General features: G+C 42.7%; 1 protein-coding gene and 1 long non-coding RNA gene across 8 annotated transcripts in view; one reads left to right on the top strand and one right to left on the bottom strand.

Moving 5' to 3' along the window:
- The window catches only part of LOC147019454 (plexin-A4-like), a 537,201-nt gene extending 531,998 nt beyond the window's left edge, over nt 1-5,203 (top strand). For all 7 annotated transcript variants that reach the window (XM_085893965.1, XM_085893967.1, XM_085893963.1 and 4 more), the window contains 3 exons: nt 546-758; nt 2,625-2,775; nt 3,983-5,203. In XM_085893965.1, coding sequence (XP_085750091.1) covers nt 546-758; nt 2,625-2,775; nt 3,983-4,084 — 466 coding nt within the window. In that variant the 3' untranslated portion in view covers nt 4,085-5,203. The remainder of the gene's footprint in view (nt 1-545; nt 759-2,624; nt 2,776-3,982) is intronic.
- Nucleotides 3,693-27,428, bottom strand: part of LOC147019453 (uncharacterized) — a 38,605-nt gene continuing 14,869 nt past the window's right edge. Inside the window, exon 2 of the long non-coding RNA XR_015061417.1 lies at nt 3,693-4,197. This is a non-coding gene — a long non-coding RNA (uncharacterized LOC147019453). The remainder of the gene's footprint in view (nt 4,198-27,428) is intronic.

Here is a 27,428-nt window from a genome sequence, read left to right as displayed (position 1 = left end):
GGCAGACACCAAATTTGTGAACCCTCTGTACAGGAAATGCAAAACACCATGGATGGTGGCTCATGGTACAGCCAGAGTAGCCAAAATAGTGGATGAAATCAACGCAATGTTGATCAACGCATGCTAACCACCACAGTGGAAAGAAAGGAAAAAACTGACGTTTCTGGCGTTAACCCTTCATCGGAGTAAAAGTGAGGGCTCTCTATGAAGGGTTAGCAAACCTCACTCAACGCCCTGTTGATTTCATCCATTGTTCTACTTGTCCACGGACGCAGGTTGACACTCGCCTTCACCAGCAAGACTGGGCTTGCAGGATAAGCACACAAACAGAGGTGTGCACACTCTAACCAATTAGTGCAACTCCATGTAAAAAGCAATTAGTACAATTCGAACCCTAATCATTTCAGTTTTGTCTCAACACAGATGAGTTTTCTCACCGCTTAGTGATCAGGATTTGTGATAATCAGACCATTATGTAACTACACAATCATACTTGCTTCACTGACTTTCCCTGCCATACTCTTGTTTCCTCCCATGATGAACAGCTTGCCACTGCGTTTCTGGGTTAATGTAATCAAGAATCCACAATTTGTCTTTGACATCCACAAGACATGTATCACGGATGCGTGTCTCTCCGTGGTGGCCCAAACTTTCATGGATTCTTGTTCTACGTCTGAGCATCGGCTCGGGAAAGATTCACCTTCCAACAAGCTTCTCTATGCTAAGGACATTCCCAACTATAAGCATTGGGTGGAGAGGTGAGTGCACGTTTCACTGAATGCGCACCCAGGCATTGAAAACCACACTGTATGTTGTTGAGGGTAAAACCATTTTGCAACAATCTCTCCATTTCCATTTACTAGCAAAGAACCCATCCTTATGGACGGGTTAATTCCCCCACTTTTATGACGTCTATGGGGTAGGCCTATTTTATTACGACTTGTAATAATGGCTTCCACCAGGTGGTGCCACACGATACATATTTACAAAGACAAATTTGGGTCTTCCCCTCACCCTGTCCACTCACAGCTTTCTTTCACTGTCTAAAAGCAACACCCCGAGTACAACACCAGTTTTCAGCTCATTCCGTTCAGTGATTCAGGAGTGGAGATAAATCACACACACAAACAGACAATTTATTTTTTGTAGACATCCTCGAAGCTCATGGATGAGCTAGAGGAAAATGGAAGGGAACAGAATAGAAAAGGGGAAAACACTTACAACAGAGTATAGGTGAGAGTGGGAGTGAGATCAAGGGGATGGGGTGAAGAACAAAAGAGGATAATTCAGAAAGGCCGCCAACTTTTCTGTGATGCAAAAGTAATAGGGCAAGACACTCAGCTCTGTGGTGGGAGATCCCAATAATTTGAAGGGCCTTACTTTCCGTGGCATCAATAATGGCAAGGTGTGAGGCAGGGGAGCCTGCCCAAAGGGGAGAGCAATACTCCATCCAGCTTTGAATGAAGTCCTTGTCGGTTGTCAAAAGTTCAGATTGGCGAAGGAGGCCCAGGACCTTGCACGACGAAGGGTGCCCAGTCGGCGGCTGACTTTGCAGGCTATCTTGGAAATATGATCTGCCCAAGAAAGATCATGGCTGATGGTGAGGCCCAATGGTTTCATTGACTTAACCTCTTCAAGTGGTTTGTTTAGGAAGTAGATTAGAGGGTTTGTCAAACAGTCCTTTCTGAGAGACAGAGTGAGTGCGTGGGATTGTCAGGGTTTAAAGATATTCCAAGTGTTGGACCAGCTCCTGATTCTATCAAGGTCTACAGCCTACCTATCTGAAGGATTATGGATGCTATGGTAGAGGGTGGAGGCATCAGCAAAAATGTGAGGAGGGTTTTCCAGGGAATCAGAAAAATCATCAATGAAGATGAAGAACAAGACCCAGCCCAAGACTTGGATCACTCCAGCCATGACGGATAGGAGATTAGAGGATCCCGTTAAGAGACTCATGCTGATTTTGGGAGTAGAGGAAGTCAGTCATCCATGCGATGAGGTGGCCATGGATTCCATAAGCAAAGACATTGGAGATCAAGGTGGGGTGCCAGACAGTATCAAATACTCGAGATATGTCCAGAGAGATTGTGCTGAGCTTATATATGAGATTGGGGGCTTCCATCCATTGTTGGGAAAGTACAAGCTGCATGTCCAAGGTAAAATGACTGGGTCTGAAACTGGCCTGATGATCTGAGATCAGGCCGTTTGTTGAAAAGGAAGGATTTAATATCAACTGCAATGAAGTATGTATTATTAAGAAGAAGAAGAAAAATTCCCTTGCTCAGCATCGACATATTCAAGGATTTAAAATAAAAAAATGTGCTTCTTCAACTCTTGTGAGTGGCCAAAATAGTGGATGAAATTTCATCCAATGCAGTATACCTCATTTATAGAACCTTTTGAACACCTCTCGGAAATGCCTAAAACATGATTCTTCGACAAAACATTCATGTAAAGTTGTATGAAGTTACATGAGGAACCATGATTTTAAAATATAAACAATGATGATGAATGTAGAACCTCATACCCTCTTTGTAAAAAAAAAATAACTGCTATTTTCCAACCCAACTTTACCAAACACTCCCTCCCCACTCCCCTCTACCCACTCTGATTTCCTGCTGCAGATATTATGCTGATGTGAGCAAAATGCTGCCTGTGAGCGATCAGGACATGAACGCTTACCTGGCAGAGCAAAGCCGATTGCATGCCACCGAGTTCAACACAATCAGCGCTCTGCATGAAATTTTCTCGTACGTGAGCAGATATAGGGAGGAGGTAAGTTCTTGAAAGTTTTGAAAATATAGCTAGTGCTGTGAATGGCTGTTGGTTGAGTTATTACATTTCTGGCTTTAGCCCTGCTGCATGTGATATGTGATGAAGAGAAAAACAAAATTAATGGAGGGGGAGAGAGAGAGAATGAGAGAGAATTAATGAGTAAATACAGTCTCATAAAAGAAAAAAATTGTAAAGTGCTATCTTGTGGTTAATAAGAAAGATAAATAGATATTATCTGCCTTCAAATGCACATAAATGTGGTTAAGTTAGCTTTTGGAGATGTTAAGGGTGTGACGTATATGCCAGGAGTCTTATTGAGGATTCCGACTCTCCTACAAGAGTATTCTTACCCCACCTTTCCTGTCAAGCACCATTCCCCACCTTACTTGAATCTCCGATTTTAAACATACAGTAATATATCCATACAGTAAAAAAGAAAATTTACTTAATTATTCACCAACTACCCCTACTTCTTTATCGGTCATAATGAATCGAACATTTTTGTGGGTTCGGCCGTGTGGGACGTCTTGTCCAAAGTCTTTTCACAAACAGACTTGCCAGGCCTGATGCTCAACTGCAGCTGATTTGGGCAGGAATTTGTTCATCAGGGTGTTAGTTATAACTTCCTGCACTTTACAAATGACACCATGGGATCTTTTAACATCCACCGGCAAATACGAGCAGCCAGAACACCCAACTTAATGTCCATCCGAGGGACAGTGCACTTTGTGATGCAACACTTAGCCTGCGAAGCACCTCTGACATCCCAGGACCAACCAAAACTCTTCCCTTCATTGTCTTGTACATTCCTTGCACCAACCTAACTTCTGCTTCTAGCACTCCCATCCATCTCAGTGTCTCCATCACAATCTCTCTTGGAATAGTATCAGAGGCCTTCTCCAGGTCCACACAGTTCATGAGAATTCAATAATATTTATTAACAAGAAATATAACAAAATGCCTCACTCAAATAATGCTGAGTTGGTCAACAGACCATGAGCTTTCTTGACCATGACTCATTCCTCTGCTTGCTGACTGTAACTGACTCAGGTTACCATGGCTAAATATTAAAGTTCCTCGGATGTCTCAGCACCTTTAAAGATGCTGAGGTCTGTAGATATACATGACCCTTTACCTTTCTGTCTGTACTTGCTGCTACGTCTCGTGTCCTTCATTCATTTACCACCAATCCTGCCCATCTTTGCAGATCCTCTCAGAACTCGAAGCAGATGAGCAGGCACGTAAATACCGCCTCGCTTCCAAACTCGATCAGGTGTTGGCCTCAATGGATGCGGATACCGAGAGCTGAGAATGACTGTGACATGCCTCTCTTCTCGTGTTTTGGCTGAACCACTGAAAAGAGCCAGAAATCCTCAGTCAGTCCTCCATTTCTCAGTGGTCTCTGCATCGTTTTATCATCCCCTACGGTGAACAAAGAAAAAGGCAGAGATAGGTAGCGAGTGAGCGACAAAGTGAATTTTGCCAACAGACGGCGGCTGAGCTTGCCATATGTCGTGCCCTTTCAATCGGACAATGCAGACACTATGCTTCTCATGCCACTGCTGCTGACAAGAGTGACACTCAGAACAATTTCCAATGGCTTTCTTACAAAAGCTCATACACATGACAATGCACTGTGTAGATCCTGCCAAGTAAATGATCTATGCAATTCTCCCTTAACCACAATCCTTCACTTCGAAACGTTTCGTATTACAATTTTCTTTTGTTTATGTTTGTTTCACCTTCTTCCTTCTTCTCAGTGATGTCTTAGTTTCCCTGCACTGGCTCACTTTCTCGACACACAAGCCTGTTGTAATTGTGAAGATTTAGCAAGCGAGGCAAAGGGTGTTGTACACAATGGAAATTTGCTGGATTTGTGCGATTTCATATATGAAACTGATTTAGATTGTTCAAACGTGTTCCCTTGTACATTAAATCTATCGGTGGTAACACCCACACAAAAAAGAAAGATATGGTTGTACAGCACAAAGTACCCAGATTTTGATGTAAACCCACACCCCCATGTACCACAGCATGCAATATTTCAAGTTCCAGAATGGTATACCTTCTGATAGCCAAAAATGTGAAACTGTTGTCACAATAACGTGTGCACTAGTCTTCAGTGTACTTATCATATTACAATTGTGATTTATTTGGGGGGAAGGGGTAAAAAGGTTGGGGGTAAAAAGGTTGGGGGTGGGGGGGGGGCGGACTGCACATACTGCGCGTCTTTTGTATATTTCATTGACCAAAAGTCTGTGATGGGACTACTCGAACAAAAAGAAGCAAAACTACTTGTTTCGTTGAGTAATGGTTATAGTTCAATGATAAGTTAATACCATGGGTACTGTGAAAGTTCAATTTCAACCTCGAGCTGCAGAAGAAATGAAAAGAAATGCTGAGGTTCACTTTCCAGGTCTTGCAGTGTTATTTATATTTGCGTACTCAGTTCCTGACTACTCTCTTGAAGAAGAAGAAGGTTATTAAGTGTACATTATATCTACTAACTGTGCCTCGTTTGGGTCGAAGTAATTTGTCGTCGATTGTTTTCAATGTGCCGGTCGACATGAGGTCCATGCGGCAGCTGGGCCAGTATGACCTTTTTGTAGCTGCTGGTAATTGTGTTATTGTTGAGCTTCCGTTGAGCTTTAGGCAATACATCAGTGCTCCAGGGTAGGAGAAGATAAATACACGTGAAGTGTACCTTTTTCATGAAGTTACGTTTTGAAAGACTTGATGAGGTTGATCAACTTTCAAGCCAATGGTGGTTCATCGTGCATGTAAATAATATTTCTAATAAAAAAAGAAGATATTGAATAGATGTGTGAATAACAGCTAATGAAGCAGGTGTGCTTACCTTTTATCCTAACACGCTAAAGAAAAAATACATTGTTAAACATTTTGCAATTAATTTATTTGATTGTCTCTGTCATGCTGATCACCAGTCAGGAGGTTTGCAGCCAGGAATATTAAATTCAACCAAAGAAGCATACTGACCCGATGACATGATGCTGACATCATGTATATAAATTATGCCAACACATGTCCAAGCTAGGAGGCATCCGTATGGCCCTCGGCTTTAATCTTAGTGTGTAAAAGCTTGAATGTCATATTGATGCCATACAAGGTCTGCCTCTTCCTTTTCTTCCCTCAACCACACCCAGCATGGATAACTTCTCCAGACTTTTGTTTTCTGCACGCATGATGTGTCCAAAGTATGACAGTTTCTGTTTTAGTATCTGTGCTTCGTATGTGCATGGTGGTCAAATTTTTTCAAGTGCTGATTTGTTCATTTTTTTATGCTTCCACTGATGAAGTTGCTGGCGGCATTATGTTTTTGGGTTGTCCATCCATGCTAATTTTCTCTGTTTTCTCTACAGCCACTTATCCGAATGACAATTTTCACCGTAGATATGACTGCTCATGTGGAATGGTTCAATGATAATTATTATGTCAGAGGTCATGTGCTGTGGCAGATATGTTGGAAAAAAAGCAGAAACGTTGGACCTCAGTATCTCCGAAACTGCTCCATGGAAAAATTTGAAACTTGGCATCTATCAAGAACTCCCCATGGGGAATGTGGTTTTTATGAGGTCATTGGTGCCTTTTTTATGACGTCTTAATTTCATACGTAGAATGCTACATCAAATCAGGATGAAATTTTTTGTGTCATCTCGGGATAAATTGGTCAACAGAAAAAAATTGTCATCGGTCACATAGTTTAGCAACCATGTTTTAAAATAACAAAAACCTTAAAAATCTCCAAAACAGCCACAGCGATCGAGGCAAAACTTTACAGGTATGATCTCCTGGAACGAGGAACAAAAAGTTATCCACCTATGATGTCATAGTTAACATGGTTTGGCAGCTATGACTTTTATGAAGAACAAACCTTTTAAAATCTCCTTCTCAAAACGACTTGAGAGATTGAGGGGAAACTTCACTCACATGGTCTGTCTGGCAGCCATATTGGATTGACCGAAAATCTTTTTTAAAATATTTCTTATGAACCGCTTCATCAATAGACGTGAAACGTCACAATTATGATCTAGTAGTCATGTAGATCTGGCAGCTATAATTATTTAATATTGTGAATCTGGGTTCAGGGATTTAAATCAAACTTGATACAAGTATATATAATCATGTAATAATGTCGGCAGAGGCATATCTGGCGGTCACGACATCAAAGTTTGTTTGCAGAATCGTTTGGATACAGAATAGTTTGTATACAGAATCGAGGTTTGTGGAATAGCTGGAACACAGAACGGATCAGTACACAAGATAACAAAAGGCACAGCATGAACAGAAGGGGGAAATGTCAACAGCCAGGCTGAAGGACAAAATAAGTGGAAACTGACAAACAAGGGATGTGCAGGTAAGGTTGAAGGGTAGGGTAGAATGCAGGGAGTCGTGGATAAGATGAATACAGAAGGAAAATTTGAGGTTGGGGGTGGGGGGGGGTTAACGGGTTTAGAAAAGATGGTTTTGGATGGAGGATGATCTCTTCCTTCTTGCATATGACAAACTGCAGCTCACAGATCTAAGTCTAAGTTGGATAGCCAAGTCACAGCACTCTGTTGTTATATATATATATATATATATATATATATATATATATATATATATATATATATATATATATATATATATATATATATATATATATATATACATATATATACATATATATTATATACACCATGAACAAACTTTGGTACATACACAATGTTGAACATACATACTGAGTGCGTATATATATCAGGGTGGTCCTTCGTTAGGGGGTAAATCTTCGAATTCATTTATTTTAAGCTCCAACCCCCGGAATTCGTTGGAATAGTCGAGAAAACTCTTCTGGTGTTTTTATTTCAAATTCCAACAACATTTACCTCTCCCTCAGTGACCTTGAAGTTTAGCCTCGGTTTCTCGGGGCGGCTGACATTAGAACGACGACGTATCGACCTGTGCTGAACTTTGAAACGCTCCTGTAATGTCCAAACGTCTCTTTTGATGTGATATGTCGATCTGTGTGTTTGTGTAATGTGTATTACTCGCTCTTTTCCCCACCCCCCTAACAATTTTTTTTTTCATGGTGAAACTTCAAGGTCGATGAGGGAGGGGTAAATGTTGTCCGATTTGAAAAAAAAAGTTCACCAGGAAAGTTTTCTCGACTATTCCAATGAATCCCGGGGGTTGGAGCTTAAGGCCCAGTCACACCTTGACGTTTTAGCCAGCGATGGCAACGTATTAAAATTTATGTAAAACGCTGGCTTACGTTGAACTTTTGATGTTTTTTTTTTTAAAGATTCGGACGTATTCATAGCGACTTGGTCTTATGTATAACGCATTGGTAACTACACAGAACGTTTCGTTGTGTTATAGATAACTTATACCAACGAATGCTGAACCTGTTGTCGGCCTACACAACCGATGCCCAACGATAGTCTAACTCAGGCATAGCGCGTTGCACGCATCGCCGACGATGTCGTGACGTAGCCTATTAAAAGGCTGACGCACAACGATTCGAATCATAACTGCCATAGAAATGGAAGTGTCAACATCGCGGTCACACCTTGGCGATCTTGCCAGCGTATGCCGACCTAAGAAAAATGTGTCTAAAACGTTGGGGCACGTCAAATACGGTATGAGTAAGTTTGGTATACGTGAGTAGAACGCTAAAGTACGCTATCATACGTCGTAGGAAGTGGAGTACGTCAAGAAATTTTAAACATGTTCAAAATTTTACGACGTACTCGGCATATGACGCACGTTCTGCATGCGATGGGGATAAGTTGTACACACGATATGCGGACGCTTACACACGTCCACAAAGGCTACTTATAAGCTACTCATAAGTCGAAACACGTCGCGGTAATGTCTTTTTTATGCGAAACTTATTTCTAACTTATGCTTGACCTGCTTTGAACCAATTCTTTATGTAGTCCCAACACACATCGACGTATGTAGACTTATTCCAATGACGTCTTCCGGTCGACAAAAAAAATAAATGAACGTGTTTCTAACTTACAACTGCCATATAAAGACGTGTTCCCAGCGGTTTTGGGAATTGGTAAATAAAAATGGTGTTCATAAAAGGGAACCCAACAGTGTTTTCGAGTCCTTTTTGAGTCGATGTCCATGTCAGCAGTAACAGTATCAGTATTAGTATTAGTAGTAGTTTGTTCATGTTGGCAGTAGTAGGTGAGTGTGAGGGGGAGGGTGTGGGTTATGATGGATCCTCCTTGCGTCCACGTGTCCACGGGTAGGAGACATCTTTGCACCATTGTTCGAAGTTCTTCGCGGCTAATTTTTTATGGGGCTTTTTCAACAATGAGCTATGGCTTGTTTTTACGATTTAGGTCTATTCATAACGGGTTGGACAAATGCACAATGAACTAATAATGTGCATAGAGTGCTTCGATAACTTATAGATACGGTGTACCAACGAATAATTATCGTGTAGCCGGCGTTCACAAACTATGCCCAACGATAGCCTAACTTATCCATATAGTGCGGCAGTTTATCTTTGCCGGTGACGTGGGGTTTGCTATTCATAGGATGCCACTCAACGATTTAAATGGCTGCATCTCCACTATTGAAAGTAGACGCTTGCGCTCAACAATTGGATTTTTTTTTTTACACTCAACGACTTTTAAACGGTACCACTCAGCTATGTTTCATTGTTTACAATGAACGATTTAAATTGCTGTCACTCGCCTTTGTTTTTTGACGCTGGCGCTCGGAAATTTTAATCATTTCTATTGAACGTGCTAAATCGCTCAAACTCCACTATTGAAAGTAGACGCTTGCGCTCAACAATTGGATTTTTTTTTACACTCAAAGACTTTTAAACGGTACCACTCAACTATTTACATTGTTTACAATGAACGATTTAAATTGCTGTCACTCGCCTTTGTTTTTTGATGCTGGGGTTTGGAAATTTGAAGCGTTTCCTCTGAACGTGTTAAAACGCTCAAACTCGACTATTTTAAATAGACGCTGCCGATGGACAATTGGAATCATAGCCAAGCTGGACATCGAAGTGTGAACATCCTCGTCATGCCGAAGAAAAGTTTGAAGAATGCTGCAAATAAGTGTCCTGGCCGTGGACGCTGACGCAAGGACGATCCATTATACCGACGTCTTTCAGCCTATGAGTAACTTAAAAGTAACGTCTGTCAACGTGTGGCAACGATCGCGTAACGTGCCAACAACACGTTAATCATAGGTTAGAAATAAGTTTCGGGTATGCTAAACATTACCTCGGCGTGTCTCAACTTATGATTAACTTACAAGTAGCATGTGTTGACGTCTGTCAACGATCGCAGACCGTGCATACAACTTGTGGCCAGCGTAGCGGAACGTGCGAGTCATACGCCGGCATACGTCGTGAAGTTTCAAGCATGCAAAAATTGAGGACAACCGAAAAGTACAACGTTTAAAGCCAGCGTACAACGACGTATGGCAGTGTTTTTCAGCGTGCTCTCAATGTTATCAAAACTTACCCATAACATATTCAACGTGTGTCAGCGTTTTAGAAAAAAAATTTCAAAAATCGGCATACGTTGGCTAAAACGTCAAGGTGTGACTGGGCCTTTAGAAAATCCGAAGTTGAGGAATAAGGACCACCCTAATGTTTACCCTGTTCTTTATCTTTTCTGACACCCGTTTTAGGTGTTTGTGGAATGGCTCATTCCGTGTCATTTCAGCCGGGGAATGCGGTGACCCAATCAGATTTTTCTGAAAAAATTCTCAAAGCTACCTTAACATATATGAGGAAGGTTTGCCAAGTTATCACTCAAAATTCCAAGCAGTGTCCAAGATATGGCCCTACAAACACCCTAGGGTGTTTCAATTCTGGCAGTCACGAGTTGCAGATTTGTATCTGAAGCATTTTTGGAGGGCTCTAAATTCCAGAGTTTTACAAACAGAGTTCTGAAAATTCACACAGATGGTGTCTATTAGTGAGGCTTTCAGAATCTGACATCAAAAATGTTCTACTTTAAATACTTTTTTAACATAAGTACTCTCAAAAGTAGTGATTTGTAACATGCAGTCAGAAAAATTTGAGTTTTCAAATTGCTGCCAACAGTCAGTTTATTCATCATGAAGAATTTTGTTGCCCGATTTACATTATCTAGTGACTGGATCATTTACACAAGAAAACTGAAACCTTTTGGAGCAAAATCTTGGGTGCTATAGGTGTCTGAACTTTTCTCCAGACTCAACGACACTAAAATTTACCCGGGTTTTACCCCAAGTGTTCACCATGTTGACAGTTACACAGCTCTTTTACATTTTTGTCACTTAAAGACACATACATAGGCAAACTGTGGTAGAAAATTCAAGAGTTGTTCTCAATCCCTTCTATTTTTATAACGGCCCACTATTTAAAAAAAACCATGTTCAATGAAATATGTAGAATAAAAGCAATAGGTGTGCTTTTGAAGTGGAAGCCATGCCAAACATACATAAGTTGGCACCACAATGATCAAATTGTTGTGGTTTTGGTCAGAACAAGTATGTGGTTACTTTAATTTGGCTCACATTTTTTTTAAGGATATTGTGACGTCCACGGGACTTGAACAGTCCCGCCAACGTAGAATGAGCCGAAACGATGGAGGCGGTTTATTTATTTATAACCCAAAGATGGCGGTTCTAATCGCTCTACCGCAAACAGGACGAGGAAGGTGGCACGAGTCGCTTTTCACCGAGTTGATAACGTTTATTTCTCTAACCAGAAATAACAAGACTCAAGAAGAGGGATCCGGGGCGATTCGACGGGATGGTGGTGTGGGTTCGGGCGTGGGGAAAACACAGACAATTCCAATGAATATACAAATCTCAAACCCTCTAAGGCGCCAGGTACACACACACACACACACACACACACACACACACACACACACACACAAACACACACACACACACACACACACACACACACACACACACACACACACACACACACACACACACACACACACACACACACACACACACACACACACACACACACACACAACGAACGTAGCTATTCCTGGTGGTCAGGCTGGACCGTGGTGTGGACGCAACAGTCCCTGGATTGGCGTCGGACGAGCTGGCCTTGCTCTCGTCAGGGGGGCAGGAGAAACCGTGGTGCTGTCGACCTCCTGGTCTTGGCCCAAGTCCGCTCACAGCCGTCAGGGAACCAGTTCTGGCGCCAAATTGCGAGCAGGAGAGGGAGGCAGGTCCGCCCGCCGTTCGACCCCGTACTCCGAGCCAGCAGAACCCCAGAGCCAACCAAGGTGAGGCACGAGGCTCAGCAAGGCTACAAGACACGATGAAACCAGGGCCGAATCAGCGCAACAACTAGCACGCTCCCAGCACAACAGCCTCCACCAAAACAGTCTTTCGGTACCGATCTTCCTCTTCCTTTTCGACCCCGAACAGAGCCTTTTTATCCTCCCGTCCTCGTCACTTCCAATCGAGCCGTTTTACTGGCCCTGCGCCGTCGCCTTCCGCCAATCGTGATCACGGGGCGGAACCATCCACAGCACTGTCCTGTGACGTCACGGCAAGCCTCCAGAGAATACTAAAAGGGGTTTACGCAGACACACTTACCCTATCCCGTATCCCTATCTAATTACGTGACAATTATCATTTCCCCCTTGAAGAAATGGACATTTACTAGACAACTTATTATCACCACTGAATTGCTACTTATTACATCGAGATCCTGGTACACTCGAACAGCATGGCAGACCTAATTAAACATCCTAATTACCCTTTGAATGCATACCCACCCTCAAACGTAACACTGCCCCCCCCCCTCTGGTACCGCAGCTCCTGCAAGGTATATCACAGGCGCTACCGTACCAGCCTTAACACTTACTGATTCACACCTATTTAACCTAACGAAATAAAGTAGGAGGAGCAATGGGCAGCGAGCCGCAGCTAACTTACCTATCCTGCTTAATGTACTACCCCCTTATTGCCTTATCCTCACCTAAACAATCATTCATTCTTTTTTATTATTATTTTTTTATTTTATCACATGAGAGCACTGAGCGAAGTTGCACTCCATCCTCTGGATCATCGCTCTTGCCCAACACTCTTCCAGTGATCTGGGGAGGGGAAACAAAAGGTTCCACAAAAAAAACACAACACATACTTTACATTCCTACTCTAAGCCTTAACGACACTATTCACGGAATATTTACACTTGACCGCGTCCCCCAGTGGATGCTAATAGACCCAGCGTTACCTGGGGAGCCAATTTTCAAATTTGCTTGCCCCAAAATTATGCGGACATCATGCCCTTGCTGCACATGTCAAGTTGTGCAGGATCGAGTGGGACTCACACATCTTCACAACACTCACACCATGCTCATCATCACATTTCTAGGTCATGGTCCCCATTTTCAATAATTGCAGGCTGAATCCCGTCATGGCCGTGGGGTGGGTTACCACAAGATGATGGGGGCATCTCAGGTGCAACCATGCCCACAGGTAAGCTTTAGACAACCCGGACGTGTCTCCGCCCCGCTCCCTTTGATTCCCACCCCCCGGGTAGCAATCAGCTCTAACCCCGTACAACACACTGGAAGGGGTCTCACTGGCTCCTCTGGCCTTCCTGGGTCGCCAAGGTCCTACCCGCCTTGGTCGCCCAACCAGACCCTCTCGCAGTTGCCTCCAGACACTGTCACCATTAGCCACCAGGGGTGAATCTCCTTGAAGGGGGTCGCAATTCCCGCTCACCGTGAGCTTCAGCAATCCCTGTGGACAAGCACATTATCCCCACCCACAAAACCCACATGACTCCCCCACCCCATCGGCCTTACATGTGACACCTGCATTTCTAACACTTCACCGACCATGACCTTCCCTGTTACCACACCATGTCCAATAAAAAAAATCAATGTGTGCACCATACATTTCACTTCTTAACTTGAAACAACTTACACAGCACTTTTCCTCACCCGATCCACGCACCAGCCATTGGACAGCCACTTGTGCCCGCTTTGTTACCAATTACCCACTGTCCCTATTGTCACTCTAAAACCCAGCAGAACTTACAAACACATGCCAATTTTCCCACAATTCATTTTTTTCACCAAAGGAGGCACTTCACCACAATCTCAGCAGCCGAGCATGGCCCTATATGCTCAGCCCGATCTAGTCTCCCCGACCCCCGACAGTGATTTCCGGACTCGACCTAGGTAAAGGCACCTCGGATAGACCTGGCGGTTCAGCAGGAGGATTCATCCTCTCCGGGCTTGAAAGTCTATTGGAGGGTCCCTCCATCGCTGGGTACCGGCAATATCGTTGCACGTGTCCTCTTCGCCCGCACCGGAAACAACTCCCCATAAAAGGCCCCCCCCCCCCCCGTGGGTACCTGTGTAATGTCTCTTCCGGTTCCGGACCCCTTCGGCCGTAATCGAATTGCTCTATTGGCTGGGCTGGACCCCGTCGCTTTGGCGCACCAACTACCGAATTACCCCTTATCAAACTTGACAGTTTCTGGCAAATTTCCTGAAACATTTGGGTAATGCCAATTTCTCCCAGCCCCCCTCCCTGATCCTGAATCTCCGCCTGTCGGATCGTCACCGATGGCCTCTCAGGCACCCGACCCGGCCGACTTCACGAGGCCAGCCTGGCCGCGCACTCAGCCGCTCGGTGCATGGTGGGTGGATCCAGTAGCTCCACTAGCGCTCGAACCTCAGGGTCAGGAAGAGCAGCTAAAAATTTCTCTAGTGCCAGTCTGTCCCATGCCTCCACTGTTAGGTCCCGATACGCGATCCTAACTGATTGGTAAATGTCCTGTGCCAGCTCCTGCACTGTCTCGCCCGACTTTAATCTGCGATGCTGGAGCTGGGCCCGCACCAGATCACAGTTCGCTGCAAACCCAAACCGACGGCTCAACGCCTCGCAAATGTGGGAGCTGGTCAACATCCCTCCGCGATCACGTTTAACACATCTGCGGCTGGTCCCCGCAACGTTGCCACCAAATTCCCTGTACGTTCCCGCTCATTTCACCCGTTTAGTCGGGAAATACACTCAAATTGCGTCAGAAAAGCTTCAAGGCTCCCTGACCCGTCAAAATTTACCAGGGGGATCACTTTTATGGTGGCCCGCTTCTCAGTTTCTCCCTTGTCCGAATCCAGCCCAGGGATCAAACACCCTTGTGGCTGCGTATCCAATTTCGGAGCCCACTGTGGCCAAAGATGTTTTGTGGTGAGGGTCTCATGGGTCAATTTTGCCTCCTGTTCCAAACGTTGAATGGACCGATTCACCTCTTCCCGCAGGATCTTCTGGGCCCGCACAACCTCCTCCAAGGCTCCGTCGCGAGTTTGTAGCTGCTCCTCAACCAACCCGGACACTCCACTTACAAAAGACGGCTCTACCAGGCCTTTATCCAAGACTTCATCTTGGCTCATAATTTTATCTTGTTCGTCCAAACGAGCCTCCAATCCTTTTACCTCCTCCGCCAAGTTCATCCCTTGCTTCCTCAGCTCTCCCCACTCTTCTACTTGCAGCTGCATACGAGCATCCACACAGGCACGATGACGTTCCAGGCTTTCATCCACTTTATCAACCCGAATGTTCGTTGCATCAATTTTATCTACCAATTTTTTCCGTATATTTCCCCCCTCCAATGTAATTTCTACCTTTGTTTCCTCCAATCTATCCTCGAATTTACTTTGTATTTCTCCCAATTTAACATCCACACACTCCTGCATCTCAGTTTTCATTTTCTCCATCTTTTCCCCCAATTCATCCCTCATTAAATCAATGCGTGCACCCAACTGTTGCCCCATTACCCCCAATTGATCTGTCATTTCTGCCCTCTGTGTCACGAATTGATTTTCCATTTGTGCCGTCATTTCTGCCCCCTGTGCCGTCATTTCTGCCCTCTGTGTCACGAATTGATTTTCCATTTGTGCCGTCATTTCTGCCCTCTGTGTCACGAATTGATTTTCCATTTGTGCCGTCATTTTTACCATTTGTGCCCCCTGTGCCGTCATTTTTGCCCCCTGTGCTGTAATTGCACTCATTAAACGTTCCAACATTGTCCAGATCGTCATTGCGCCGGTTTCCGGCGCTGCCGGCTCCGTTACGGGCGATGAAGCACGGTCCACGCTCGGAATGGGGGAGGTTCCAACCCTGCCCCCGTCTCTCCCTTCTTCCCCCGACTCACTGCCAGACACGTGGCCTTCCTCCTCAAACATCTGCACATCCGCCATGGTGCAGAAGTCCCGTTTGCCGCCAATTAATTTAAATTTGAAAAATCCCGCCAAAATTTTCCCGCGCTCGCGCGCTTTTCTGTAGTAATTTTATATTCCAATTCGTGGCGAGATTTTAATCTTGGTATATAATTTAGAGGGGTTCGAACATCCAACACCCTGACACCAATGTGATGTCCACGGGACTTGAACAGTCCCGCTAACGTAGAATGAGCCGAAACGATGGAGGCGGTTTATTTATTTATAACCCAAAGATGGCGGTTCTAATCGCTCTACCAGTTCTACCGCAAACGGGACGAGGAAGGTGGCACGAGTCGCTTTTCACTGAGTTGATAACGTTTATTTCTCTAACCAGAAATAACAAGACTCGGCAAGAAGAGGGATCCGGGGCGATTCGACGGGATGGTGGTGTGGGTTCGGGCGTGGGGAAAACACAGACAATTCCAATGAATATACAAATCTCAAACCCTCTAAGGTGCCAGGTACACACACACACACACACACACACACACACACACACACACACACACACACACACACACACACACACACACACAACGTAGCTATTCCTGGTTGTCAGGCTGGACCGTGGTGTGGACGCAACAGTCCCTGGATTGGCGTCGGACGAGCTGGCCTTGCTCTCGTCAGGGGGGCAGGAGAAACCGTGGTGCTGTCGACCTCCTGGTCTTGGCCCAAGTCCGCTCACAGCCGCCAGGGAACCAGTTCTGGCGCCAAATTGCGAGCAGGAGAGGGAGGCAGGTCCGCCCGCCGTTCGACCCCGTACTCCGAGCCAGCAGAACCCCAAAGCCAACCAAGGTGAGGCACGAGGCTCAGCAAGGCTACAAGACACGATGAAACCAGGGCCGAATCAGCACAACAACAAGCACGCTCCCAGCACAACAACCTCCACCAAAACAGTCTTTCGGTACCGATCTTCTTCCTCTTCCTTTTCGACCCCGAACAGAGCCTTTTTATCCTCCCGTCCTCATCACTTCCAATCGAGCCGTTTTATTGGCCCTGCGCCATCGCCTTCCGCCAATCGTGATCACGGGGCGGAACCATCCACAGCACTGTCCTGTGACGTCACGGCAAGCCTCCAGAGAATACTAAAAGGGGTTTACGCAGACACACTTACCCTATCCCGTATCCCTATCTAATTAAATGACAATTATCATTTCCCCCTTGAAGAAATGGACATTTACTAGACAACTTATCACCACTGAATTGCTACTTATTACATCGAGATCCTGGTACACTCGAACAGCATGGCATACCTAATTAAACATCCTAATTACCCTTTGAATGCATACCCCCCCCTCAAACGTAACAATATTTTAGTTTAAGGCCACTGCCAATCTCAACTACAAATTATGACACATAATGTGATCATAATAATCACCATTATAAATATTCATTTGCTTATCTAATTGTTAATATACTAAGTGTACCTTGTACGAAAGTCAACATCCATTTGTAAATGTAGGTACAATATCTGATTCAACTTTTTTTTTCATAATTTCATATCAAATTGTTTGGACAAATGTGCTTGGATCCATTGTACAAAGTGAACAGTGATTAGTTTTATAATTGCCAAGATATAATAAAATGTAACAATGAGCATTGGTAGTTACTACAGGGCTGTGTATTAGGTTAAAGCCGAAATAAGATAGAGTTGTGCTTCATGCCTAACTTTGGTTCACTTCTTTAAGCTTTCCTAAACTGATTTATATATTGTTAGATTCCACTTAAGTCATACTTCCTTACAATATCTTTACTTTTTCTGTATGTTTGTTAGTAAAAAATTTATTTTTAAAAAAGTGGTTTTTGGGACTGCAGAATCATTAGAAATTGATGCATTTTTGAAAATTTTTCGTTTAAAAAGAGAAGGGATTGAGAACAACTCTTGAATTTTCTCCCACAGTTTGCCTATGTATGTGTCTTTAAGTGATAAAAATTTAAAAGAGCTGTGTAACTGTCAACATGGTGAATACTTGGGGTAAAACCAGGGTAAATTTCAGTGTCGTTGAGTCTGGAGAAAAGTTCAGACACCTATAGCACCCAAGATTTTGCTCCAAAAGGTTTCAGTTTTCTTGTGTAAATGATCCAGTCACTAGATTATGTAAATCGGGCAACAAAATTCTTCATGATGAATAAACTGACTGTTGGCAGCAATTTGAAAACTCAAATTTTTCTGACTGCATGTTACAAATCACTACTTTTGAGAGTAATTATGTTAAAAAGTATTTAAAGTAGAACATTTTTGATGTCAGATTCTGAAAGCCTCACTAATAGACACCATCTGTGTGAATTTTCAGAACTCTGTTTGTAAAACTCTGGAATTTAGAGCCCTCCAAAAATGCTTCAGATACAAATCTGCAACTCGCGACTGCCAGAATTGAAACACCCCTAGGGTGTTTGTAGGGCCATATCTCAGACTACTTGGAATTTTGAGCTATAACTTGGCAAACCTTCCTCATATATGTTAAGGTAGCTTTGAGAATTTTTTCAGGAAAATCTGAGGGGGTCACCGCAGAATTTCATTTTTTTTTGGCTAATTTGACACGGAATGACCCGAATGCGAGGCCACGATTAAGGGTGGCCACGATTGGGGAATGGTTCATTTTTGACTTGTTTGCCACAAAATGAAACCTGGAATTTGCTGTTTGCCAGTCGATTGCCGAGATGGAAAATGGTAACTGTGGTCTTTGTTGGGTTTGGGTGGAGGTGCCAGTAGCTGAAGTATTGCTCGATTAACTTCAAGTCCTTGAACAGGGTACTGCAGATATCTTCAAGGTTGATTGCTTGGGTAGCAATTGCAAGATCATCTGCATCGGCAAACTTTCTGGAGGTGGTACAGGCATGTCGCTTCCATGTATGTTGAAGAGGATTAGAGCTAAAACAGACCATTGGAGAAGACAATCATGCAGAGTCCTTATTCAGTCAGAGTCCTCTTTGAGGGAAACCTTATATCTTCAATTGCTAAGATGAGAAGAAAGGGCACGCATTGTGGGTTGGCGTTGGAAAAGTGTGGCAGCTTTCAGCACAAGACCATGTCGCCACACCGTGTCATACACTGATGAAAGGTCAATTCGTGCAACACCTGTCATGAGTGCACATTCGTAGCTTGCCTCAATGTGGGTGGTAAGTGCAAGTACTTGATCAACACAACTCCTTCTCGGTCTGAATCCAGCTTGTTGGTTGGAAAGGTTGGGCTCTACCATTGGAGAGAGCCTGGCCAGAAGGACATGCTCAAATAACTTGTAGGTCGTACATATCAAATATGTGGATGGATTGCTCGATAGGTCAGCAGTAGGTTTCCCTGGCTTAAGGATGGCAGTGACTTTAACCTCTCTCTAGATTGATAGGATGACTATCAACATGCATGGATGTTCATGAAAACAGAAGTCAACTAGAGGGGGAGCACTCGGGAGAGTGAAAAACCTCCGCCGCCAATACTGCTGGGTCACTCAAGTGAACCTTATATCTTATTCATTAAATATGTCAACAGTGCTGACAGAGTTATAGTTCTTTTCTCCATTTTCTTTTGGGGGGGGGGGGTTGGAAATCACTTAAAACATGTAGAAATGTTTTAATACATCCTTAAAACAATACATCCTTTTGCATGTATTGCAAAAAAAGAAATCGAAATTTTGTTGAAAAAAAAATATTTTCTTACAATTTTTTTTTTGGGGGGGGGGGTTGGAAATCACTTAAAATATGTAGAAATGCAAAAAAAAAAAATTTTTCGGTAAAAAATTTTTTGGGGGAGGGTAAATTTTTTTTGTGGGGTAGGTTGGAAATCACATGTAAAAATGTCCCAAAAAAATCTTTTTGAGGGGGGTAACAATTTTTGGGGGGGTTGGAAATCACTCAAAACACCTAGAAATGCAAAAAAAAAATTCTTAATTTTTTGGGGGGGTAACAATTCTTTGGGGGGGTAACAATTCTTTGGGGGGGTTGGAAATCACTTAAAACATGTAGAAATGCAAAAAAAAAAAATTTCTCTAACAATTTTTTTTTGGGGGGGGGGTTGGAAATCATTTAAAACATGTAGAAATGCAAAAAAGAAAATTGGGGGGGGAAGGGTAACAATTTTTTGGGGGGGGGTTGGAAATCACTTAAAACATGTAAAAATGCAAAAAAAAAAATTCTCTACCAATTTTTTTTGGGGGGGGACCAAGTCCAAAATTTAATGGCATGATCCTTGGACCATACCTCACCCCCCCACCAAGTTTTGTCGAAATCCGTCGAGGAGTTTTTCCGTAATACTGTTCACAAACAAACAAACAGAAAGGGGTGAAAACAGTAACCTCCATCCATCTTCGAAGATGGCGGAGGTTAACTAATGACGTTCGTGAGGTCCCAAATTATTTCAGAAATGAGGATAGATGCCATCAATTCCTGTTGCTTTCCTTGCTTTAGTGGGGGAAGGACCATTGTCAATGTCAGCCCTGGTGTCAACCCTGGATATGATGAAATGGTCATGCAGAGAGAGTTCCTTATGGACTTCACGGTGAGCCTGTTTAATTGAAGCAACTTTAAAGGTGAGGAGCAGCCTAGAAGCAACAGCATGAGCTAATACATTGGGAGGTTCATGTTGAGCAGGTGACAGCTACAAGATGCCTCAGTAAGTCCCATTCCTTTCTCCTGGAATGAGTGAAGTAGCTCAACAGTCTCCTGCCATCTTTGTCGTCTGGCCATGTCCAGAGATTTCAAGAGCTCAGATGCAACATCTGGATCCCCAGAAGCTTCATACTGTTTGAGGTGTTGGTCATTTTATGGCAACCAACAAGGTGTGTAGCATTTACCTAAACCACGTGGGATGTTATTTTTGGCTGCATCTATTAGGATCTTGCAGAAATTGCTATAGCTCTACGGGACAAGGTTATCATTTTTCCAGCCAGCAGAAGCTTCACAACGTGATAATGGACAAGCTTCAAGATGTGATATTTCTTGACCTGATTACACAGTATCAATCTAGTCTCCATTTCCTCCAACATCACACGAACAGATTTTCAACCCATATATACAGGTGATGTTCTATACAAACGGCAAAGAGATTGCTTAGCATTGCAGATCTGATTGATCCACTCAAATCACGTCTACAAAATCATGATTCACTCATTGATGCGTGATGATGTCTTGCACTCAATGTCAAGGTCTTTAAATCCAAGACCAAGAGAATGCTGCACGATATTCAAAATGTATTCACGAATTTTACTATCTTCTTCTTGTGTATGCAGCGTTAGTCTGTGGGATTGGATCATTGTCTGAAGGCGCATTTGTGCTACTCATGCAAAGTACCCTGTAAATTTAGAGCTGGAATTTGTTCAAGGTGCCAGCGATAGCTCGCCTACTCATCATGAAGTACACCATGGAATCTTTAAGGCAAATAAGACCATTTTTGCCTGAAAAAAGTTTCTTCTGTAAAATGTGTTGTTCTGCTTCGTAGAAACTAAAATACACACTAATTGAAGAAAAACATGCGTTTCTGCATTGGATTAATGATTTTGAACAAAATAGTCAGAAAAAACCAAACGGTTTGTTTAAAACGCTTGTTTGAGGCAAAAAAGACTTTTTGCATGAGTAAGGTTTTTTTTCTGTAAAATGTCTTGTTTTCCCTTAATACAAGCTCAAATATGCACTACTTAATGAAAAGCACACGGTTCTGCATTAGCATAGTGATTTAGAGCAAAAATCAGGGTTAAAACAACCTAATGTGTTGTTAAAAATTCTTGTTTTAGGCAAATAAGATCGTTTTTGCATGGATCAGGTTTCTTGTGTAAAATGTAGTGTTTTCCTTAGAATAAGCTAAAATGCTCACAATTTGATGAAAAACAAATGTACCTGTATTAGATTAGTGATGAGGAACAAAAAAACTGTGTCAGAACAAGCAAATGAGGAGGAGGAGGAGGAGGAGGAGGAGGAGGAGGAGGAGGAGGAGGAGGAGGAGGAGGAGGAGGAGGAGATTGGGACCATACACTGCGCAGAGCATTGGTGCTGCTTTAGCTGTCTCCTTGGCTATTTAATTGGACACAATCCTGGATGGGTCACCACTCTGACACAATATACCAGCATGCTGGCACTCATTTTGCCTACCTCGGAAGGATGACAGGCCAACAAGCAAAGGTGTGGTTGAAAATACTCCTATGAGGCAAATTTAACCATTTTTGCATGAATAAGGTTCCTTGTGTAAAAGGAATTGTTTTGCTGAGAACAAGATAAAATACACACTATTTAATGAAAAGCACATATTTCTACGTTAGAATCGTGATTCGGAACAAAATCACGGTTACAAAAATCTAACGTATTGTTGAAAATGCTTGTTTTATTCAAATAAGACCGTTTTTGGATGAATAAGGTTTCTGATTAAAAATGGATTGTTTTCCTGAGAGGAAGCTAATATACACACTATTTCATGAAAAGCATGTGTTTCTGCATGAGATTTGTAACAAACAAGCTCAAATGAGCTAAGATCCTCGTCCTCAATGATGACGTCATAAAAACGAATATGACGTCATTGTGATGTATCAGGTTTGCGATAAATTATCTGTGCTAATGCCCGGCTTGATTTCCGCAAACAAAATTCAAACAGCTTGCCGAGTTTCGGAGATAATGGTATAGGCGATTTCCATGAGCGGCGATATTATGATGTCAACTTTTTTTTCTAGGAAGAATTTCCCAAATCAGAGAGGGTTACTGCCTACGCGTGGGCTTTCTGCATATACACGGCAAGTTTCACGAAGATCCGATGAAAGCTCTGGGTTGTGAAAGAAAAAATGTCAAACTACAGGGGGAGCACTCGGGAGAGTGCAAAACCTCCGCCGCCAATACTTGCTGGGTCACTCAAGTGAACCTTATATCTTATTCATTAAATATGATGTCAACAGTGCTGACAGAGTTATAGTTCTTTTCTCCAACATTTTTTTTTTGGGGGGGGGTTGGAAATCACTTAAAACATGTAGAAATGTTTTAATACATCTCTAAAACAATACATCCTTTTGCATGTATTGCAAAAAAAGAAATCGAAATTTTGTTGAAAAAAAAGTTGCAAAAAATTTTTTTTTCCTCTAACAATTTTTTTTTGGGGGGGGAGGTTGGAAATCACTTAAAATATGTAGAAAGGCAAAAAAAAAATTTTCTCTAATTTTTTTTTTTGGGGGGGGGGTTGGAAATCACTGAAAACATGTAGAAATGCAAAAAAAAAAATTTTCTCTAAAAAATTTGGGGGGGTGACAATTTTTTTGGGGGGGGTTGGAAATCACAAAACATGTAGAAATGCAAAAAAAATTCTTTTTGGGGGGGTTGGAAATCACTTAAAACATGTTGAAATGCAAAAAAAAAAAAAAAAAATTTACTCTGAATTTTTTTTTTGGGGGGGGGGGGGTTGGAAATCATTTAAAACATAGAAATGCAAAAAAAAACCTTTTTGGGGGGGGGATAATCATTTTTTTGGGGAGGGGGTTGGAAATCACTTAAAAGATGTAGAAATGCAAAAAAAAAAATTCTCTAAATTTTTTTTTGGGGGGGGACCAAGTCCAAAATTTAATGGCATGATCCGTGGACCATACCTAACCCCCCCGCCAAGTTTCGTCGAAATGCGTCGAGGAGTTTTTCCGTAATACTGTTCACAAACAAACTAACAAACAGAAAGGGGTGAAAACAGTAACCTCCATCCATCTTCGAAGATGGCGGAGGTTAAAAATAGGTATGACGGTTGTGGTTGTGAAACTGGGTTGTGAAACAAAAAATGTCAAAAAATAAAAATTGATATGACATCATAGTGATGTATCATATGTGCGGTAATTCATCTCTGCTAATGCCCTGTTCAATTCCTGCAAACAGAATTCAAAAAGCTTGCCTCGTTTCGGAGATAATTTTTTATCCGATTTCCATTAGCGGAGATATTTTGACGTCATTACTTTTTTTTCTAGGAGGAATTTTCAAAATCGGAGATGGTTACTGTCTGCGCAGGGTATTTTTACATATATATGCCAAGTTTCAGGAAGTTTCAATGAAAACTGTAGGCTGTGCAACAAAAAAGTCCACAAGAAGAAGATGAAGAACAACAACATGAGTAAGACTTAGAGAACCTCCACGAGGATCTAAAAACAACACACCACCACTGGTCTGTTCTGTGATAGGCAAGTGATAGCACTGGACCAATCCTGTTCGGTGATGTACCTCAGGCTGTATAGCAAATAATCGGTGGCTTTGGCTTCACTTTTTAAACCCCCCAAAATTTTGCTCATGACAGCAAGCTCAAAGTACAACGATAAAGTCATCTCCATGAAGTAGAATATAGTTGAGTTATGTGGACCATTGACACTTCATCTCAGAGGAGATTTAAAAAAAAAAAAAACTCCATTCTGGTACACAAAAACAAAAAACCTGCCCTAATTCATCTGTTCTGTGGGAGACACGTGATAGCACTGGACCAATCATGTTCGGTGATGTACCTCAAGCTGCATAGCTAAGACTCGGCTTCACTTTTTAACCCTTCTAATTTTTGTTTATTCGCTCATGACAGCGAGCTGATAAGTACAGCGATCAAGTCATCTCTATGAAGTAAAATATAGCTGAGTTTCTTGGACCATTGACAGTTCGACTAGGAGGAGATAAATACTTAGCTCCATTTTAGTATCAATTATGCCTGGTGTTGGCTTAATGGTTAGCGGGGTGGACTTGGGATCCAAGGATCCTGAGTTAAAGCCCCACTTTTCTTTTGAATTAATACCAGGTGGGGTTGATTCTGCCTGTTATCTTTCTGAGGTTGGCAAAATGAGTTATAGCTTGCTGGTATCTTGAGTTGGAGTGGCGCCCTGTCGAGGATTGGGCCCAATAGCCAAGGAGACTGCTGAGACAGCGCCAATGCTCTGTACAGAGTATGGTTCCAATGGATAGATGGATGATAGTATAGATTGAACTGTTGTTGGTTGAATTAGGTTTCTTACATAAAATGTATCATTTTCCTTAGAACAAGCTGAAATGCACACAATTTGATGAAAAACATACATTTCTGCACAAGCGTTGTGATTTAAAACAAAATCTGGGTCATAAAAACATGACATGTTAAAAATTATTGTTTTCGGCAAATAAGTCTGTTTTTGCATGAACGTATCTACAATGTATTTTTTTCCTTGAACAAGCTAAAATACACAATATTTCATGAAAAGCACATGTTTCTGCATTACATTAGTGATTTAGAACAAAACTGGGGTCAAAAAACCTAAAGTGTTGGTTAAAATGCTTGTTTTAAGCAATAAGTAAATTTTTGCATGAATTAGGTTTCTTGTGTAAAATGTATCGTTTTCCTTTGAACACTGTTGGGGAACACGCTAAAATGCACACTATTTGATGAAAAGCACGTGTTTCTGCATTAGCATAGCGATTTAGAACAAGGTAATGTATGGTTAGAAACGCTTAAGGCAAAAAAGACCGTTTTCGCATGAAAAAAGTTTATTGTGTAAAATGTGTTGTTCTCTTTAGTCGTACCTAAAATACACTATTTGAAGAAAAACATGTGTTTCTGCATTAGCTAAGTAATTTATAATAAATAACGGGGTCAGACAACCTAAAGTGTTGTTAAAAACGCTTGCTTCATGGAAATAAGATCATTTTTGCATGAATAAGGTTCCGTGTTCAAAATGTATTGTTTTACTTAGAACAAGCAAAAATGCAAACTATTTAATGAAAAACATGCGTTTCTGTATTGGCATTATAATCGGGAACAAAATTGGGGTCAGAACAAACTCCTGCGTTGCTTTACAACGCTTCTGTTAGGCAAATAAGTCAGTTTTTGCATAAATGAGGTTTTATTGTGTAAAATGTATTGTTTTGCTTTGAACAAGATAAAATGCACATTGTTTGAGAAAAGCACGTTTCTGCATTACAATTGTGATTTCGAACAAACTCTGGTCAGAGCAAGCTAATGTATTGTTATGAATGCTTGATTAAAGCAAAAAGGACCGTTTTCGCATGAAAAAAACTGTGTAAAATGTGTTGTTCTATTTAGTGGTACCTGAAATACACTATTTGAAGAAAAACATGTGTTTCTGCATTAGCTAAGTGATTTATCATAAATAACGGAGTCAGAACAACCTAAAGTGTTGTTAAATATTGTTACGGTGGTGCAAATTCGCATTACACCATAAAGAGTCCTCAGGTGAGATATATCGGTAAGTTCATGTGTTGTTAGCCCAAACCCGTTGTATAGTGGGAATATATGTGATCCATTCAGGCTGCAACGCTTCAGTTAGCCGTTTTTCTTTGGCTATTGTTAATTTGGTGCAAGAACAACAACGAACATCACCACAACTAACATCTCAACGATCACGCCATTCACTACACGACGCCAACAATCACGCCATTCACTACACGACGCCACCTTCCACAACTACGCGACCACATCTTTGCCACTTGCCATTCAACGAGCACCGTGCGGGCGCGTGCAAGAACAAAAACCAACAACGCTTGTAGGGTTTTCCCGCCTGATGCTTCCGCCTGAATCCCCCCCCCACCACGCTTGGTGTGAAGGGGAGGGGTGTGGCAGCTCGCTCCCGATTGGTGGATGCACAGCGTGAGGCGGTCGGAGTGGGGGCACGCCCCCCTTCGAGAGCTTTCTGGAAACGCCTCGAAGGGAGGTGGAGACAGAAATGGGGCAGAGTGAAGGGCGGAGCCGGCCCCTACAAAAGGGTGGGCGTGAAGAGTCGTGGTTGGTTGGTTGTTCCCTTGTCCCAGTTGGAGGCTGAAGGCTCTTGGTTCGTGCAAGCGATCGACAAAAGACGTGGACGTGAAGTTCGACGAGAACGTCGTTCCTTTTCCTGTTCCCTTGTCCCTGAAGGGGAATTGTGGAGAGTTGCGGTGATCGTCCCTGGTCGGAGGTTCTGTTCGTTCGTCCGAGCTGTCGAGCGGACCACACGAGCGACGCGCGGCACGAGCTCGCGGACCACGCCGGAGGGACTCGGAGTTACGGTCGCCAAGGACTCGACGCGCTCAGGAAAGTCATGACTTCCATTTCTTTTAGGTTTTTGTGTAAATGTGTGTGTGTGGCGCCAGTCTGGTCAAGTAGAACTGTTTAAGTGTTGTAATAATTATATTCGGTTTTAACTCTTTCCCTGCTTCCTTTTGACTGTGTAATAAAGTGCTTGCTTGTTGAACTGTTTTCCGTTTCGCTTCGTCTTTTCTTTTATTGAATCTCCATCTTGCATCATGTAAGGGATTGGTAGTGGGTTTAAAACACCCGGTAATAAATAGGAAGCGTCAAGGCCGACGATAACTCCGCTCGGTTATCTCTGTAATACGGAACGAACCGCTTAAGCGGTTTGTGTCCAGAGTCAGCCTGTGGCGTGGTCCCATCCCTCAGCAGATTACCCGCGCGGGTACTTAGGTATATCGACATTCGGCGATTCACCCTCTTTCGCGCGGGTA

Source organism: Eptatretus burgeri, chromosome 9, assembly GCF_056783735.1.
Source record: "Eptatretus burgeri isolate ZD-2024b chromosome 9, Ebu_testis_v1, whole genome shotgun sequence".
Taxonomy (NCBI): domain Eukaryota; kingdom Metazoa; phylum Chordata; class Myxini; order Myxiniformes; family Myxinidae; genus Eptatretus; species Eptatretus burgeri.
This window is presented reverse-complemented; position numbering and strand designations above follow the sequence as displayed.